General features: G+C 46.1%; 3 protein-coding genes and 1 pseudogene across 6 annotated transcripts in view; 2 read left to right on the forward strand and 2 right to left on the reverse strand.

The window, feature by feature from the left end:
• Window positions 1-906, reverse strand: part of Nedd8 (NEDD8 ubiquitin like modifier) — a 10468-nt gene extending 9562 nt beyond the window's left edge. Inside the window, exon 1 of the mRNA XM_021202978.1 lies at window positions 612-906. Within this exon, the coding sequence (XP_021058637.1) occupies window positions 612-629 (18 nt within the window). The 5' untranslated portion in view covers window positions 630-906. The remainder of the gene's footprint in view (window positions 1-611) is intronic.
• Gmpr2 (guanosine monophosphate reductase 2) lies at window positions 758-7692 on the forward strand. 2 transcript variants are annotated; one of them, XM_021202975.2, is made up of 10 exons: window positions 758-1201; window positions 1585-1680; window positions 1817-1936; window positions 3939-4022; window positions 4182-4355; window positions 5546-5627; window positions 5718-5824; window positions 5997-6039; window positions 6803-6962; window positions 7156-7692. In XM_021202975.2, the coding sequence occupies exons 2-10, from the start codon at window positions 1594-1596 to the stop codon at window positions 7343-7345; spliced, it is 1047 nt and encodes a 348-aa protein (XP_021058634.1). In that variant the 5' UTR covers window positions 758-1201; window positions 1585-1593; the 3' UTR covers window positions 7346-7692. The 2 variants fall into 2 exon arrangements, with proteins under 2 accessions (XP_021058634.1, XP_029397320.1); XM_029541460.1 differs by lacking the exon at window positions 758-1201 and adding an exon at window positions 1218-1309 and having other exon boundaries at window positions 7156-7345.
• Tinf2 (TERF1 interacting nuclear factor 2) lies at window positions 5820-10937 on the reverse strand. Of its 3 annotated transcripts, none has more exons than XM_029541458.1 (9): window positions 10672-10937; window positions 10315-10398; window positions 10087-10176; window positions 9894-10001; window positions 9710-9806; window positions 9115-9556; window positions 8990-9033; window positions 8415-8506; window positions 5820-6072 (listed from the first exon to the last, which is right to left on the reverse strand). In XM_029541458.1, exons 1-9 carry the CDS (start codon window positions 10687-10689, stop codon window positions 5986-5988), a joined length of 1062 nt encoding a protein of 353 aa, XP_029397318.1. In that variant the 5' UTR covers window positions 10690-10937; the 3' UTR covers window positions 5820-5985. The 3 variants fall into 3 exon arrangements, with proteins under 3 accessions (XP_029397318.1, XP_029397317.1, XP_021058632.1); XM_029541457.1 differs by having other exon boundaries at window positions 10498-10936; XM_021202973.2 differs by lacking the exon at window positions 5820-6072 and adding an exon at window positions 7459-8310 and having other exon boundaries at window positions 10498-10935.
• A 5276-nt stretch (window positions 10938-16213) lies between these two features.
• Window positions 16214-18167, forward strand: LOC110325633 (annotated as a pseudogene).
• The last annotated feature ends 9 nt before the right edge of the window (window positions 18168-18176 follow it).

The raw sequence follows: 18176 nt of genomic DNA on the forward strand, positions 1-18176 counted from the left end.
CCTGCCTCTGCCTCCCAAGTGCTGGGATTAAAGGCATGTGAGGCTAGTTCTTAATGTCCAGTTCCGACAGGAAGGTGCCTAGTGCCACTCCGAGCTTAGCTACTGAAAGTCGGGTGAGACACTAACCTTGGCTCGTAGTCTAGCTACTGAAAGGCCCTCACTTTCATCAGACGAATGCTCCATGCTGTGCTCTGCAGGGAGCCTATGTTAGGGCCTGAGAGAAGTATACAATGTAGGCATGAAGAACAGGGGACAATGCTTTCCCCCCCCCAAAATTCTGGAGGAGCCAAGCTGCTGCCAGGCCTTCTCTATGACTGCAAGGGCTTGAATACAGCGAGACCAGGACAAACGCTGCCTCCTCCGGGTCTGACCACAGACCTGGCAAGGAAGTAAGGCAGGCTTCCTTGTAAGACCCGAAGTCTTCAGGCTGGACCGGCCTCCAGAGCTCAAAGCCTCCCGGGGTCCCCCTAGTTCCCATCAAGCCTCGCGCAGGGCCCCGAGGGTGTCAGCCCTCCCAGTTCAGGAAAGGCATGGTTCTCCTTCCCGCCTCTCCCCTAAGGCGCAGCGGCCAACCCTGCACCGAGTCTTGGAAAGTCTGGAAACGCTCCCACCTTCACTTTAATTAGCATCTTCCTCCCAGGTTGGGGTTGCAGGCGGCTAGAGTGCTGCTTCTCCCGCTGTGGTCGCTGCTGCCGCTGTCGCTTCCCAGCACTCCACGGCAAGGAACACTTCTGCTTCCGGGTCACTCTCTGGACCCACCCTCTCCTCTTTCCACCCGGTTCCCGAAACGCTCAGGAATGCCCTCGTGTTCTGTGTCACTGGGGTTGTAAAAAGAAAGGCAAGTCGGCTAGGAACAGCCAGACGACGCCCTGAGACCCCGCGCGTGGCCACCGAACTGGTGTTAGCGGCGAGCTGGAACGGAACAAACTACTTTTCCCATCATGCCTGGAGACAGCTCCGTCCTTTGCATCCTAGGAGTTGTAGTTCTTCTGCCGCTCGCACTCAACGGCAGCCTCAGTGTGTGGACTCTGTTACCCAGAAGGCCTTGCACAGCGCCTGAAGCTAGAATTCCTTGGGTAGTCGGGTTTGCAATTAGCGGAACTTGTTCGAGTGGACCTGAAGGCTCATCGAGGCTGCACGCGGCTAGTTGCTAAGCAAAAGAATCTTTGGTCAACTGCCACCTGAGTCAAAGCAACAGGAAGTGAGTACCGCTATGCCGGAAGCTGGTTAAAATCTCTTTTCTCCTTCTTAAGTCAGCCTCTTACTCTAAATTGCCCTTTGCAGTGGCGAGAAAAGGGAGATTAACTAGGTAAGGAAGCACCTTCAGGAACCATAATCTCTTCCCAGTTCGCCCTAAAAATCATACCCGGGATTGAAGCATTAGGGTAATCCAGACTCAGGATGGTCCCAGAGAGACTTCAAGAACCACACCCTGATCTGACTTTACACAGTTTAGGCGTGAGAGGTGATTCTTGTCCTAGCGTTATCAAGACATTGAGAGGCTCAAGGGGGACTTGGTTTAGAACTTTGTTACTTCCCAGTTTTACAGCCTCTTTTTTTTTTTTTTTTTAAATCTAACTCCAGCCCTTCATCATGCCTCATATTGATAATGATGTGAAACTTGACTTCAAGGATGTCCTGTTGAGACCCAAACGCAGCACTCTTAAGTCTCGAAGTGAGGTGAGCCAGTTGTCTTCCTTGTTTTTTTTTTTTTTTTTAACCTCAAGCTTCTAATGGACCAGGACCAAGAAAGGTTCAAGAACGATACATATTTTCTGAATGAATGAAATGCTTAATGACCTCTTAATTTCTGCAGGTAGATCTCACAAGATCATTTTCATTCCGGAACTCAAAGCAAATGTACAGTGGCATCCCCGTCATTGCTGCCAATATGGATACCGTGGGCACTTTTGAAATGGCTAAGGTTCTCTGTAAGGTGAGATTAACGTTATGCACCCTTCCAGATATTCTCCCAGCTGGCTACAGAGGAATTGCATCTCCTCTCTCAGTCTCTGGCAATTAACAGAATGTTGGATTTATTATTTTCTTCCATTACTAAGAACCATTTGATCAGTTCAAAGATCTGTGTGAACTAGTGAGATTCAAAATTAGACGTTTCATCTTTTTTATTTACAATCCCCCATAATTTATATACTTTACCGAATTCTTCCAGTGCCCACCCAGGTGAACCCAATCACATGCATTTCCTTAGTCAGTCATTGTTTGAACATTAAGCAGTCACTGTTTAGTCCAGAAATTAAATAGTATTTTGAGTATTTAAAAATTTTCAGCCTGGGATATTACAGAAAAAAAGGAATTTATTAGTTTTCTTGTATGCCTACTATTAATTTTTCACTTCTTTAAGGTTCTTCTAGGTTCCTGGGAGTTTTTGAGATCTATCCCAAATGGAAGTTTTGTTCTTAAATACAGATTGTCCCCTTTGAAAATGGAAGACACTGCTCCTGACAGTAATATCACTTGCCTCTATGCATGTAGTTGAGAAGGTAGATAGTTGCCTGGGCGCTTTTGAGAACATAATGTGCTTTGCTTGTTAATCCTTGTAGCCCTAGTTGGTGGGTTCTGTTTGTGGCTGTTAGCCTTAAAGACCTTGTTTTTTTGTTGTTTTTTTTTTTTTTTTTTTCTGTTTTTGTAGAATGTTTGTTGTGCTTTCTCTGAGATTGATAATTATGGAGTTTTATTACTTTATTCCTGTTACTAGTTCCTCAGGGTTCCAGCTGTTATCTTGTCCGCCTTCTCTGACAGGTGGATTTGGGGAATTGGCAAATCTGTTAAAAGACATGCGGTAATCCATGAACCTTACTAAGAACTGGATTTCAATACTGTGGACAAGTGCTACAGAAATCAAATTTTAGAAAACTAGCCAAGTCTCAATGATGATTAAAAAAAAAAATAGGTTAGATACAAGCAAAGTATTTCTTCGGGTTTGTATGGATTAGGTGAACTTATTACACCAACATATCTCTAAGACCTGCTGACCACCGTAGCTTTTGTTTATGAACTTGTTGACAGTTGATTTTTACTGAGAAAGCAGAATACCAGCATTTATGCATAGAACTTCCTGTGGCTGCCTGATACATGACTTCCTTGTTTCTTCTCACTTGTAAAATCTGTGCTGTTTCAACCAACTATTGACTCTTGGGGCTGCCCATTTATGCTCAGAAAGCAAAACCACCGGCATTCTCGGTACCTTCCTCGGAGTACTGAGATCCTTGCAGTTTCATGAGCCAGGACTTTTATTTATTAAGACGGGGTTTCTCTGTATAACTTTGGCTGTCCTGGAACTTTGCTTTATAGATCAGGCTTTCCTTGTCTCTGCCTCCTAAGTGCTGGGACTAAAGGTGTATGCCATTACTGCCAGACAATCATTGTCTTTTTTAATTTGCCTAAGAGATGACAGATCATTGCATGTTTATGTCCCTAACATGGAAAACCTGTTCTTTTCCAGCAGAGAAGAGAATGGCTGCAATAGTATTTTGTTGCTCCAATAGTCTTAAGCTTTTAGCTTTGTGTGTATCTAGACTTGTTGGATTACTGCCAGCAAGTAAACCGAAAGAGAGAAAAACAATTTGAGAACTGGATCCTCTTAGAGCTGAGTGTAGACAAACTCTCTCTCCATTTATCCTCTTTAGTTCTTCCAGGCCTATTACTTGTTTTACTGTACCAAGAGCACGTCCCTATCACTTTTAAGGTCATGAGCAATGAATGTGCTAGTAGGTGAAATCCAACCTGGACCACAGTACTTTGGTAGAATACCAGACAAGTGCTAATGAGAGTAAAGGCTGTACTGGGATTGTAGGACTAATAGTGGCTGAAGTCAGCTCAACCATGAACTTCCCTATACTGTTCTTCTTTGCAGGCTATTATCTAGATAGCCTAATAAAGTCTCTGCCCTTTTGATGGTTCTTTTTTCTCTTCAGTTCTCCCTGTTCACTGCCATCCATAAGCACTACAGCATCCATCAGTGGCAAGAGTTTGCTAGCCAGAATCCTGAATGTCTTGAGGTAACTCTGGGCCTACCCTGCTCATTAGTTTTCCAGGCATCCTTTTTTTTTTTTTTTTTGGCTCTTGGAAATCAACCCTCCCCTTTAATCCCTATTGGCCACTTACCACCTCATTTCTGATACAATGCCACAGGTTGGTCTGTTGCTCTCTCTCCACAGTGTCTCGCTGCCAGCTCAGGCACAGGCTCTGCTGACTTTGAGCAGCTGGAACAGATCCTGGAAGCTGTTCCCCAAGTAAAATATATATGCCTGGATGTGGCTAATGGCTACTCTGAACATTTTGTTGAATTTGTAAAGGATGTACGGAAGCGATTCCCCCAACACACCATCATGGTATGTTTCTACTTTTTGCTTGGTTGAGACAAGGCTTCTGCACCTCTAGCTGCCTTGAATTTAACTCTGTAGACCAGTCTGATCTCAGAGATCTGCCTGCCTCTGGAGGGTGGGGATTAAGGGATGCACCACCACACTCTATTATCATCCTATACCTGTTACTTTTGTCTCCTCTTTCCTGACATTTCATGTTGTTATATCAGTACTTGGTCTCTGCTGCATATTTCTACTCTACATGTTACTGTCATGGTTCAAAATTTAAAATGGGTAGTAATCAGTGCACCATCTCTGACCTTTGATTCATAGTTCATTAATCAAGGACTTAAAAAACATGGGACATTTACAAACGTTGCACATACCTGTCGTACATGTCTGTTTACTGAAGTGGTCCTGTGCTACAATAGAAAGTGTTGTTTTTGTTTTTCGAGACAGGGTTTCTCTGTATAGCCTGGGTGTCCTGGAACTTACTTTGTAGACCAGGCTGGCATCGACCTCAGAAATCCGCCTGCCTCTGTCTCCAAAGAGCTGGGATTAAAGGCGTGTGCCACCACTGCCCGGCTACAATAGAAAGTGTTAAACGTGAAAGCCTGACATTGATACCTATCTACAATCCCAGTACTTGGGGGATAGAAACAGTTCAAGACCAGCCCTGAGAGTTTGTCTCAAACTAACAACAAAAAGCATCATATAAAACTATGTTATTTTTTAGAAGCTTATTGAAGGGGGATGTTGTACTGTCCACATACTGCTGGGCAGATGGATATTTTAGCCCACATTCCTGTGACTTTCCATGTTTTTTCAAGGTAGAGAGCTTCAGGAATGGGCAGTAGTCCCCTGGTAGTGAAAGGGCACTACTGTTGATCTGAGTGGGGTTTCTGACTCAACAACTGCTCTTTAATGCCACTTTATGTCTTACTGCCCACCTTGCTGCTTTAAAGGTCATTCTGATCATTTTTACCCTAGACAATGTTGTTTCCTCTATCCTCCACACTAAGTCAAAGTATAAATGTGGGATGGGAACGGTAAGTGGGAATCTAGGTCCTTTGGAGTTGGTGGAAAGTCCTGAAGGAGGGCTCTAGGTACTCTTTATTTGTAATAGGAATGTCACAGTCAAGGTATTGATTATATGAGAGCACTAAAGCTGCCCTCCACCACCGACCCTAATAGTGCTGTTTTGATTATTGTCTCAGGCAGGAAATGTGGTAACAGGAGAAATGGTAGAAGAGTTAATCCTCTCTGGGGCTGACATCATCAAAGTGGGAATTGGTCCTGGTAAGCTGGTTCCTTGGACCATCGTCTCATCTGTCCCGTTGGAGGCAAAACCATAGGCCAGTTCACTCTCACTTCTGTTCTTCTTCCCAGGCTCTGTCTGTACAACTCGGAAGAAAACTGGAGTCGGGTATCCACAGCTCAGTGCAGTGATGGAGTGTGCAGATGCTGCTCATGGCCTCAAAGGCCATATCATTTCAGTAAGACTCAAGACCTGGAGAGGGTTTTCGGCTGCCTACAGCCACTGTTCTCTGTAGGGTGGGGCTCTGGTGAAGTCCTGGTCAGGACATGAGTTCTAGTCCACTTTGACATGGGCAGTTGAGAAGCCTTGAGAAATCTATGCTGTCTCTCACAGCATTCCTTACTTTGTAGGATGGAGGCTGCAGCTGTCCTGGGGATGTGGCAAAGGCTTTTGGTAAGGAGACTGGGAGGGCATGGCAGGAAGATCCTGTAGAAGATAAATCACCTCTGGGGGTCTAAGGGCAAGATGTCAAGCCAGACACAGCTGAAGAAGCCATTTAAATTCATAATATAAACCAGTGACCCAGAAACCTAAAGTGTCACCTGGGACGAGCAATCGAGGAAATCCTGAGATTTTTGACCCTCCCAAGCCGTAAGCCAGAGCCATTCATGACATGCCCTAGATTGAAAATGTAGATTGCTGAATCCTATATCTAACCTACAAAATCACCCTGAGAAACAGAACTACAAATACTCATTTTTCTATTCCCAAGGTGACAAAATTGGAGACCTATTGTCTTAGAACCAAAGTCATACTGAGCTGGGAACTGTTCTTGTTGTTTTCTCGAGACAGGGTTTCTCTGTGTAGCTCTGGCTGTCCTGGAACTCACTCTGTAGACCAGGTTGGCCTTGAACTCAGAAATCCACCTGCCTCTATCTCCGAAGTGCTGGGATTAAAGGCGTGTGCCACCACCACCGCCCGGCCACTGAGCTGGAAACTGTAAGATGAAGTTACAAGTAGATTGGAAAAACAGAAGTCAGTCAGGGAACTTCTAGGTCTTTAAACCAGAGGCCAGAGTAGAGGCAGTCTCAAGGAACTGTGGACCAGCTATGCAAACAGACCCAGCAGGAAGTGAGACTCACACAAGCTGGTTTGGATGGTGCCTATATGGGTACCTTGGCTAGATTTATCTTTTCCAACTTCTTGATTTTGGCAGGGGCAGGGGCTGACTTTGTGATGTTGGGTGGCATGCTGGCCGGGCACAGTGAATCAGGTGGTGAACTCATCGAGAGAGATGGCAAGAAATACAAGCTCTTCTACGGGATGAGTTCTGAAATGGCCATGAAGAAATATTCAGGAGGTGTGGCTGAGTACAGGTACGTATGGAGGGCTAGCACCTGAATGTTCTTGGTGACTATGAGTCTATGGAGGATGTTGTCATGCCCTCTGGGAAATGTACAGTATCATTCTTGAGAGAAAAATGGTAAAGGGGTATAAATGTTAGAGACAGGAAGAGTAACTGGGCTTAAAGAATTCTACAGGAGGTAATAAAAGTTTTTGTTTTCCAAGGGCCTCAGAGGGAAAGATAGTAGAAGTCCCCTTTAAAGGCGATGTGGAACATACTATTCGTGACATCCTAGGAGGCATCCGGTCTACGTGCACATATGTAGGGGCCGCTAAACTGAAGGAACTAAGCCGGAGAACTACTTTTATCCGAGTCACCCAGCAAGTGAATCCAATCTTCAGCAATTCCCAGTAGACCTAAGAAGCCTACTCTCTTGAGGCAGCAACAATGCCACTGGAGCCTCCCGACAGGGCGTGCCTCTCCCACTGCAGCCCTTGTGGTGGTGGTTGCCTAATTCAGTTCCGGCTCTCACTCCTGAGCGCTCTCTACTCACCCATGCCTCTAGCTGCACACACAATGCTATGGCAGGAGGAAGGAGACGTGAGATTAACAAATGAGACCCTGGGGACAACCCCTGAACATTAGGAAGAAAAGATGCTGATCCACACAGAAATGACAGCCCTTGGTCTGGAAAAGAAAGGCTGTTGGAATCATGTTAACCAGCTTCATTAAATGAGATCATCACATGTCTAAACAGCTTAGCCATCCTTCTATACTTGAAATATTTTCATACAGATAGACGCTGGGCTTTCATCACAGGCTGGCATCTAGATGCTCCTCCAGGGATTGACCCTGACCCAGGGGGATCCAGGGAAGTGAATGTCACTCTCATGAAGCACCTTACAAAGTATGTTCTGGCCTTAGGGACGACTGTTAAGATGGCATAAGGACAGTTTCCCTTCCAGGCTCTCTCCTAACCCTTCTAGGTAAATCTGAACCCTTAACAAAGGAGTAAATATGAGAAGGGCCTCAACCAGCTAAGAGAAGCCTGTTGTTTCTGAGGAATGACCTACACAGACCTATGCAAGTCTTAATTCCCCTTCTTCCCATCAAAAGTGAAACAAAATTTAATTTCCAAGTGTTACAAAGCTTTTAGCAATGGAGCCAGGCAACTCATATCTGGGCTTCCTCTTCTTTTCCACTAAATTGCATGCAGAGCTGCAGCGGAAGATGGACAGAGTGCAGAGGGTATTCCAGAGGACCTGAGTGAGAACTGTTTATGTAGCCAGAAAGGAATAGGCAGGGCACTATGGGATGTAATCACAAAGCATGGGGATATAGGTGTCAAACTTCGTCTTCTGATAGTTTTTCAAAGACTCCTATAGAGAAGAAAGCATAATTCCTATAACTGGGAACACTTCACATGGATTCCTGCTTTGTTCTGCCCACCCTCTGGCTTGGCTTTCTGCTTCTTCCCACTCACCTTCCCTTCCTTCTGGTTATTTTCTTCCTCATCAGAGTCCAAAACCAAGTCCCCTATGGTAATAACAGAGCTACACGGGGTCGGGGACAGTGCTGCAGGAAAGAAACCACAATTAAAACCTCTTTTTTAGCCTAGCATGGTGGCCCACACCTTTAATCCCAGCACTCTGGAGGCTGAAGCAGGGGGATCTCTGAGTTCAAGGCCAGCCTGGTCTACATATCAATTTCCAGGACAGCCGGGGTTATGTAGAAAAAAAAAAAATCTATCTCGAAAAAAATAAGCAGGGCTGGTGAGAGGGCTCAGCAGGTAAGAGCACCCAACTGCTCTTCTGAAGGTCCTGAGTTCAAATCCCAGCAACCATATGGTGGCTCACAACCATCTGTAACAAGATCTGACTCCCTCTTCTGGAGTGTCTGAAGACAGCTACAGTGTACTTACATATAATAAAAAATAAATAAATCTTTAAAAAAAAAAAAAAAAAGAAAAGAAAAAAATAAGCAGAAACAAAATCTAAACCCACTTTTAGGTGATCACAGGCCTTGGAAAGTCCCAAAGCTGTCTGGTCCAAAGCTTACCTGGTTTCTTGACTCTAAGAGGGTCCACGCAATTCACACCGTTCCTGAGATGAAGACAAGGGAAAGGTTAGGTGAAGAAGGGAAACAGGCAGGGAAAGTATTCCTAAGGAAGGACAAACTCTTACTCCTGCTCTGTAGCCGGCAAGTCGGGTGGGGTCTCCTCTAATGCCCTTTTCCCCAAGCTCCGAGATGGGATCTTAGGCTTCCCCGTGCAGACTGGTTCTTTTCCCACAGAAGCTGCTGAGCCCACGCCGTGTTCCTCCAGGCTTTTAGGGTTAGATATGTCTTGAGCTGGTAAGCCCATGTTCCTAAATGGGAGTAGCATGACTGTGGGCCGCTCTTTATGGCATGCCTTTGAGGATGTCCAATGTGATCGGAATTTTCGCTTTCCCAAAGGGGCCAGATTAAAGCGGTTGCCAGCTAAATGTTCTGGGTGCTCCCGTGAAGCTGGCTGGTGAGGGCCAGGCTTAGCTTTAGGCAGAGGGCTGTGGAGTGCTGGTTTTGTTTGTTGATGAGGACTCTCTTCCATGGGCTCTCTCAGATTCCCTGAGCCAGAAGTAGAGCTCCCTGAAAGATAAAATAAGATGCCTTATACAATTAGAACAAGGTTAAAACTCAGATTTATGTCATGGGTCCATAGAACTTCCATCGGGTGACTCAGGTTTGGTCGAGCTAAACACTAACCTCCAAATTGCTAGTTATCTTAGATGATTCCCTTACCTGGAAATGGCCACCCCATGTCTGTACCATACTGGTGCAAAGCAACAGAAGAAGTGATGAATGAGCCAGGCTGAATCCAACTTAGAGCATCCTGAAGCTGTGGGCAAGGTGACAGATATGAAGATCATAATTCTTGGGGGAGCCACCCAGCATTCCGCCCTTAAAGTGCTTCTGTCTTAACAACCTCTCCTGTTCTGATTGGAGGCAGCGCTTTTTCTAGCTGACACAAGTATTCAAACAACAGCTTTTCCATGGCAACCAGAAAGGGTTCCCCATAGTCTTGTTCTAGTTCCTGTATGTGGGAAAGAGAAGGAGGTCAGATGAATTTTAGAAAAAAACAGGAATCCCATAACATCCTCCAAACCAACCATTCTCACCTGCAGGCTCGAAGGTGGGTCCTCCGACAGGTGCTTCACAAGCAAGCAGAAATTTTCCCGTGCCTCCAACAGCTTCCTATCTTGTCTTGTCTGTTGAGGATATTGAAGACAGAAAAATTTGGGGGAGGAGGTGTGGCCAGGACCCAGGGGCAACTTGGCTGCATCACACCTACCGAGTTTGGTCTGTCCAACATAGCACTCACATCTTCAGGATCCAGTGGTACTTACTGTTCTGGACTCTGGGAAGTGATGCTTCAGGGCATTCAGGACCTGGGCCCAGGGTCGCGCCTGCAGGATCAGCTCCACCACCACCTGTACGGTACAGGGCTCAGAACACCTACCCTTTCCCAGCCGGCCGTCCTTCCTTAGGTCCTCGCATCCCGCCCCTTTAGGTCCTACTCTCTCTAGTACCTTGGCCTTTAGGCCCATACACAGGCGTTCATGGTGTCGGTAGCACACCAAGTCGGGGGCAGCTGCGCGCAGGGACTGCAGAAACTCGACCACTTTCGGGAAGTGCTCTACGCGGCGACTGCGGACAACCAGCCAGCTGGCGGCGGCAGCAAACCGCAGAGACGCGGGACCTACCCCTGGAGGAGGGGCCATGGCCCGCGGGCGCCCTTTCCTCCTTTCGTTCAACCCAGGCTTCCCGGACGCTCCGGTAGACGGAGCCCCGGTTCTCTCATCTGCACCGGAAGGTCGGCGGACTGGCTGGGCCCATCTCGCGGAGCCACCGGAACCCTGCAGCCTCCTCTCAGGCGGCGACTTAAGTGTACCAACCTGTCCAGATCACTAAACTTAAAATGCCGCCACTGCGGGAAACGCTGGAGTACGTCACTTCCGACTGGGAGCGCGGCTTCCCGCCCCGGAAGAGGCCGCGGAGGGAGCTGTGACGTCACGAGGTCCCCTGAACTGTGAAAGTGACGTACGGCCTGGCGTCATCCTCCATCACCCCTGCAAGCTGGTGTTCTGTAAACCTAGGTGCCTGAATCAGCATCTGCCAAGCCCTTCCCGGGCCGCCTGCCGCTCCCAGGAAGGATTCTGCCATTCCTCTCGCGAAACAGAAGAGGGCGCTCGCTCGTTTCAAAAAAACCAAACACAGGGCTGAGTGGTAACTCCGCCCTCCTGTCCCGACTCGTCGGTGCCTAAACGAATATAGTTTGAAATATCCCAGGGCTAGCCAGGGTTCTCCTAGACAGTAGGATTACAACCGTTTTGTGCTTTTCTGTGCCACATCTTTGCTGTTTCGTGTAGTTTATAATATTTAAGGCTTCCTTTTCCAAGTTTCTGTTGAGCACTAACTTGATGGAGCCCTTTAGTGAGTTGACTCTTTTTGCTGTCCCCAAGGACAGAACCGGGCACACTGTGTACAGTCTTACTTTGTCCCTTGAATTAATTATCTGCCTTGCCCACCTTGCAGGAATTTTATGAAACCTGCCCATTATTTGTATGGTTTCTTCCGTTCCCAGACTCATGGCTCACACTTTGCCTCCGTTCTCCACATCAGTCTTCAGAGCCTTTCCAGACCCAGTAACAAAGTACTACACTGGATGTTAAAGTTGAAGTGGAATTTCTTCATAATTTTTCTGTCATTTTTTTTATGCAGATCTGAATTTCTGATCTTACCACTTTCATTTTTTTCCTTAAAGATTTATTTATTTATTTAATGTATGAGTACACCATTGCTGTCTTCAGACACACCAGAAGAGGGCATCTGATCCCATTACAGATGATTGTGAGCCACCATGTGGTTGTTGGAAATTGAACTCAGGCCCTCTGGCAGAGCAATCGGTGCTCTTAACCGCTGAGCCATCTCTCCAGCCCCACTTTCATTTTTTCTAAAGATTTTTCTCACAGAGTGTGGTGGTGCACACCTCTAAATCCCGATGTGAGATGGACTTTTTTTTTCCTGCTTTCAGTACTGTAAATACTTTACTCCCTTGTAGCTTGCATGGTTCTGGGGGTAGAAGGTCAATCTAGTTACACATTATTTTTAAAGCTGAGGAATTAATTTCCCTTTTAAAACTATCATGTATTAATTTAATTCTTTTGAGACTTTATTTTTATTTATTGTGTACCAGTGTTTTGTCTGAATGTATGTCTGTGAACCATGTATGTGGAGTGCCCATGGAGGACAGATGAAGACTTAAGTCTCCTGGGATGGAAGTTACAGGTGGTTGTGAGCAGCACAGTAGAGGGGAGAGAGAGAGAGAGAGAGAGAGAGAGAGAGAGAGAGAGAGAGAGAGAGAGAATATGAATATTACGGAGAAAGAGAAGGAGACCTGGACAGTTGCACACAGACAGATTGAAGAGTGAACAAGAAGTTAGGCACAGGTAGAGACAGAACAAGTAAGAACACGAGAAAGAGCCAGAAGATTAGAAAAGATTGCTAAAGTTAGTTTGAGGTCAAACAGCAATTCAGAGGAGAGAATAATTCTGGAGAGAAGCCAGATTGAATTAGTCAGCTGGGAGAGGAGTTTGAGCCAGTACAGCTAAGCTGAGCCAGATGGGCAGAAGTCAGAAAGAACTAAAAAGGGGTGAGCTTATTCAGCAATAACTCTGGGGTGGTCTGAATATTCTTGGCCCAGGGAGTGAGTGGAACTATTAGGAGGTGTGACCTTGTTGGAGTAGGTGTGGCCTTGCCAGTAGAAGTGTGACACTGTGGTGGGCTTTGAGACTCTTCTGCTAGCTCCTAGAAGCCAGTCTTCTCCTGTTTGCCTTTGGGACAAGATGTAGAACTCTTGGCTCCTCCTCTAGTACCATGCCTGCCTGGACACTGCCATGAGTTCTGTCATCATGATAATGGACTGAGACTCTGAACCTGTAAGCCAGCCCCAATGAAATGTTGTCCCTTATAAGAGTTGCCTTGGTCATGGTATCTCTTCACAGCGACGGAAACCTAACTAAGAACATCTCAGAGGCTGAAAACCTTCCAGACCTAGATTAGATAGTTTGGAGTCTAGAAGCTTCCAGGAGAAGGCCTAGATTAGCAGACAGAGACAGGTACATAAAAACTACCGCCGGGCGGTGGTGGCGCACGCCTTTAATCCCAGCACTTGGGAGGCAGAGGTAGGCCGATTTCTGAGTTTGAGGCCAGCCTGGTCTACAAAGTGAGTTCCAGGACAGCGAGGGCTATACAGAGAAACCCTGTCTCGAAAAAAACAAAACAAAACAAAACAAAAAACAAAAAAACAACAACAAAAAACCCTACTGTTACACTCTAGTGAGTTACACTAGAGGATGAAGAAATGTTTGGAACAATGACTGGGAAGTGTCCCAAAGTAATGATAGATACTAAACATAGATCCAGAAAACTCAGAATAGCAAGCAGAATAAATACCAACACAAACACAGAGCTGAATGATACCCAACCTGCACACACACACACAAAATCACAGGCAAAAACAGAAGTGCTGAGACAAGTAGGAAGGAAAGGATGAAATTAGGCCAGAGAACATTGTCTAATGGCCTTTAAGGTTAAGGATTAAGTCAAGGGGAGACTGGAGAGACAGCTCAGCAGTTAAGAGCACAGGCCGCTCTTCCAGAGACTTGAATTCAATTCCTAGCACCCCTACTGCAGCCCACAACTGTAACTCCAGCTCCAGGGACTCTGACACCCTCATTTCAGACATACATGTAAACAAATAACAATGCACATAAAATAAAAATAAAAACAGTATTTTTAAAAAAATTAAATTAAGGGGATGGGGAGATAGCCCCGCAGTTAAGATATTAACTGATATTACAGAGGACTGAGGTTCAATTCCACAAACTCTAATGTATTCCGGTACTGTACTCTCTTCTTCCTGTTCTCTCTCTCTCTCTCTCTATCCCTTAAGTAGCTTCCCTTTCCTCTCTCTTTTCCTGAGAGTTGGGCAGATCGTACTCCGTCAAATATTTCCCTTATCCGTCATTTTGTCTGCAACTCAATTAGACAGTGTTTTCAAATATGACTGTTTCATTCAACAAATTAACCTTGCCTTGATTATTTGGGATTGAAGGTGTATATGAAGGGCATGTCTGTATTCCAGAGGGATTAAAAGTGTGTACTAAGGGCTGAGCCACACCACAACTAGAAACAGGTTCAAATGTCCTATAACAATGTGTGTATGTGTTGAATGAACTTTCCTGGGGAGGTGAAACAGTGGCTGCTTATCCCAAATAGGACAATGACAGACCAAAGTAATGATCCTACCCAAGTGTAGTTTTGTGAACCAGTAGGTATTGCCTTCAGGCATGTAGGTGGCTCCCAAACAACATGCCACTAAAAGGACTCTCATCTTTCCATGAATGACAACTTCTCTATAGCTGTAGATGGAGATCTCTTTTCAGTTAATCTTCCACATTCTATACTATTATTTCTAAGGACCATGTGAAGTTAGGGCCCAATTACACACAGCTAGGATAGAGGTTCAGGAAAGAGTGACTGGAATCCCAGGCAAGGGTCTCAAGACTCTCTCCACTACTTCCTTGGAGGAATATGAGCAGGCTGCACCCAGATGGCTCTTACAAGTAATCTTATGGTAAGCTGCTCTGGTTAAGATGGTGATGGCTGGGCTAGAGAGATGGCTCAGTGGTTAAGAGCACTGACTGCTCTTCCAGAGGTCCTGAGTTCAATTCCCAGCAACCACATGGTGGCTCACAGCCATCTGTGATGGGATCCTATGCCCTGTTTGAAGACAGCTACAGTGTACTCACAGACACAATAAATCTTTTTTTTTTAAATGAAAGATGGTAATGACTGTTCTGCTCTGCAGACAGCATTTCACAACAGTACGCTATACCATTTGTAGTTTAACACTTCTTGGACATTATGTTTTTTTCACTTTTGTCACATTGTTTGCATTTCAGTTTTGGAATCATTTCAGCTTTTTACAAAAGTTCTTATACATCCCAATGTAGCCTCAAACTTGCTATGTAGCCAAGGGTGTCTTTAAACTCCCTATCCTTTTGCCTTCTATGTCTCGAGTGCTGAGGTTGCAGGTGTGCACCACCGCTCTTGGCTTACGTGGTGCTGGTATTTTGTGCATGCTTGGTAGGCCCTTGCATGAGCCCTAGCTTTGGAAATTGTCATTGACACTGATTTCTTCAAGCTCAGGGGTTCAGTTATTCTCCCAGGAAAAGTTCATGCAACACATATACACAATAAGAATAGATGATGAAGAAATGTTTGAAGCAACTGTGGTTCTCCCTTCTCCTGGGGGTTAGGGGGGAGGATCACTGGCCACTGGCCAGAGGGCAGAGGAAGCAAGAGCAGAAAACAGGGCGAGGAGTTCTGGAGACAGCTTCCGTGAGACAAGTCTAGTTTATTGTTCCAGGGTTAGGGGATATAAGGGCTCATAGGGGTAAGAGTGGCAAGGGCTGATTGGTCATAACACCGTGTGTAATTGTCACAAGCGCAGGAAGTTAGTGTGTGACTTGTGTGCTCAGTCATGTGCAGGGTCATTCTTCAGATGAGGTCACTGTGCTCAGAGATACTCTCCAAATAAAGTTAGGCAAGAAAGGGGAGCCTTGATGAGAAAGGGAGTCCTCCATTTTGTATAGAGTTCAGAGAGCTATCAGGACATGGTGGACTGCAACCTTAATAGCAGGGTTCTCCAACAGCAATGACCGAGAATTGTCCATAGCACAGACCCAGAAAACTCAGAATAGCAAGAGGAGCCAGGGTACTCTTTGTTCCAGTACCAGTGTTGTTTCCTTCTAGTTCTTCCTTAGAATTCTCTCTGCACATTACTTGCCTGGTCTTCCAGATCGCCCACCTTTCCTGTTAGAAGCCGGAGTGTAGGTTTTTTGTTTGTTTGTTTGTTTTGTTTTTAATTTATTTATGTTATGTGTATGAGTACACTGTAGCTGTACAGATGGTTGTGAGGCATGATGTGGTTGCTGGGAATTGAACTCAGGACCTCTGCTGGCTCCCTCCAGCCCAAAGATTTATTTATTGTTATATGCATTCTATAGCTGTCTTCAGACACACCAGAAGTGGGCATCAGATCCCATTATATAGATGGTTGTGAGCCACCATGTGGTTGTGGGATTTGAACTCAGGACCTTTGGAAGAGCTGAGCCATCTCTCCAGCCCCAGAGTGTAGTTTTAAAGTTTTTAGTATAATAATTCCATTACGGGCGGCCCTAGCGCCGCGCGACCGGAGAGATCGCCTGGTTTCGAGCGGAATGCGGTGCTGAGGAGCGACAGACCCTACGACGGCGCCATGAACCTCCTGCCGTGTAACCCCCACAGCAACGGGCTGCTGTACGCCGGCTTCAACCAGGACCACGGGTGTTTTGCATGTGGAATGGAAAATGGATTCCGAGTCTATAATACCGATCCACTCAAAGAAAAAGAGAAACAAGAATTTTTAGAAGGAGGAGTTGGCCATGTGGAAATGTTATTTCGCTGTAACTATTTAGCTTTAGTTGGCGGTGGAAAAAAACCGAAATATCCTCCCAACAAAGTGATGATCTGGGATGATCTGAAGAAGAAGACAGTCATCGAGATAGAATTCTCCACAGAGGTCAAGGCTGTCAAGTTACGGAGAGATAGGCCTCTGTGTCCTGTGTCCCAACAGTAACAACTCCCTTCTTGCCTTCCCTGGCACTCACACTGGCCACGTACAGCTTGTGGACCTGGCCAGCACTGAAAAGCCTCCAGTGGACATTCCCGCACATGAGGGTGTCCTGAGCTGTATTGCTCTCAACCTGCAGGGAACAAGAATTGCAACTGCGTCTGAAAAAGGCATTTAATCCAGGAGCTACGAAGAGGATCTCAAGCAGCTAATATCTATTGCATCAACTTCAATCAGGACGCTTCTCTCATCTGTGTGTCCAGTGATCACGGCACTGTGCACATTTTTGCAGCTGAAGATCCAAAAAGGAATAAACAGTCTAGTTTGGCATCAGCCAGTTTCCTTCCAAAATACTTCAGCTCCAAGTGGAGTTTTTCCAAGTTTCAGGTTCCTTCAGGCTCGCCATGCATCTGTGCCTTTGGAACAGAGCCCAATGCAGTCATTGCTATCTGTGCAGATGGCAGCTACTACAAGTTCCTGTTCAGTCCTAAGGGTGAGTGTGTCCGGGATGTCTGTGCACAGTTCCTGGAGATGACCGATGACAAGCTGTGACTGTGCCTGTGAGCCCAGGTGATGCCACCACCCAGCCGCCCTGTGGATTCCTGGGGCTGGTGCCAGTGCCCCGGGGGAGGGGCTCAAGGCCCCCCTCGAGGACCTTGGTCTCGAAGCCATACGTGGTTGTCTGCCTTCCTGAGCAAGGCTTCTCATCCCATATTAAAGGATCATCACCATGGTTCTGCAGACACTCCGTGGCTGTGGGCGTCCCGTGCCCTTGCTGGCCACTACCCTTTAATTCACCTGTGATGCTAGCATTAGTGGCACCACCATATTCATGCCAGTAGGCTCCCTGCAGTCCCCTGGGAACTATCCAAGCACGAATCAGTGGAAGCTTGTAGGATGAGTGTGTCAGGGCTCAAATACTAGATAGTTCCAATGAGATAACACTATCAGCTTGTCTGGTAGAACACCCTCTGCCTCACATGAGGAGCACTGTTCAGAGCACACACTGGGGAATTCTGACTTTGGCCATTAGAACAAGTCACATCCCAGACCTGCCAGAGAACAGAATGCTTGTGGCACCCATTCAGGCTGCAGGGGGGCAGGGTCTTCTGGTTTTGTTTGGGTTAAAACAGAACTTTCCCATTACCTTTAGGGAACAGAGTAACACATAGTCTTTAAAAATCAGTCCCAGAAGAAAGCATTACTTTACTTAGGGGCCTTCTCAGTGCAGTGTCCATGTGCCTCTAGCTCCCATTGGTGTGGAGGGTACTGCCTTGGCCTGTGGCGTCTATCCTGTCTCATCTCTCCCAGCATCCATAGGAACACACTAACATTGGGATGGCAGGCACATCCTGGTACTGACACAGGCTGTAGAGTCTGTGTTTCTGTACCACTTGAGGTATATGTTTAGGTTTTTTTTTTTTTTTTTTACATATCTTCTAAGAAGCTCAGTTTTGCGGTTTTGATTTCAGGTTGCAAACATTTAAATTGTGCACAGCAACAGGTTCTCAGTTCTGCCAGTTCCTTTAT

The sequence above is a fragment of the Mus pahari genome, chromosome 8 (assembly GCF_900095145.1).
Source record: "Mus pahari chromosome 8, PAHARI_EIJ_v1.1, whole genome shotgun sequence".
In the NCBI taxonomy this organism is placed as follows: Eukaryota; Metazoa; Chordata; class Mammalia; order Rodentia; family Muridae; genus Mus; species Mus pahari.

Excerpts from the sequence above, each read along its gene's own strand:
- Gmpr2 (XM_021202975.2), top strand. The coding sequence starts at position 1,594 with ATGCCTCATATTGATAATGATGTGAAACTTGACTTCAAGGATGTCCTG. Across the intron at positions 4,023-4,181 it reads AGAATCCTGAATGTCTTGAG|TGTCTCGCTGCCAGCTCAGG; the intron begins GTAACTCTGGGC and ends CTCTCTCCACAG. Across the intron at positions 4,356-5,545 it reads TCCCCCAACACACCATCATG|GCAGGAAATGTGGTAACAGG; the intron begins GTATGTTTCTAC and ends TTATTGTCTCAG.
- Tinf2 (XM_029541457.1), bottom strand. The coding sequence starts at position 10,689 with ATGGCCCCTCCTCCAGGGGTAGGTCCCGCGTCTCTGCGGTTTGCTGCC. Across the intron at positions 10,177-10,314 it reads ACTTCCCAGAGTCCAGAACA|ACAAGACAAGATAGGAAGCT; the intron begins GTAAGTACCACT and ends TATCCTCAACAG. Across the intron at positions 9,807-9,893 it reads CTCCAATCAGAACAGGAGAG|CTTCAGGATGCTCTAAGTTG; the intron begins GTTGTTAAGACA and ends CCTTGCCCACAG.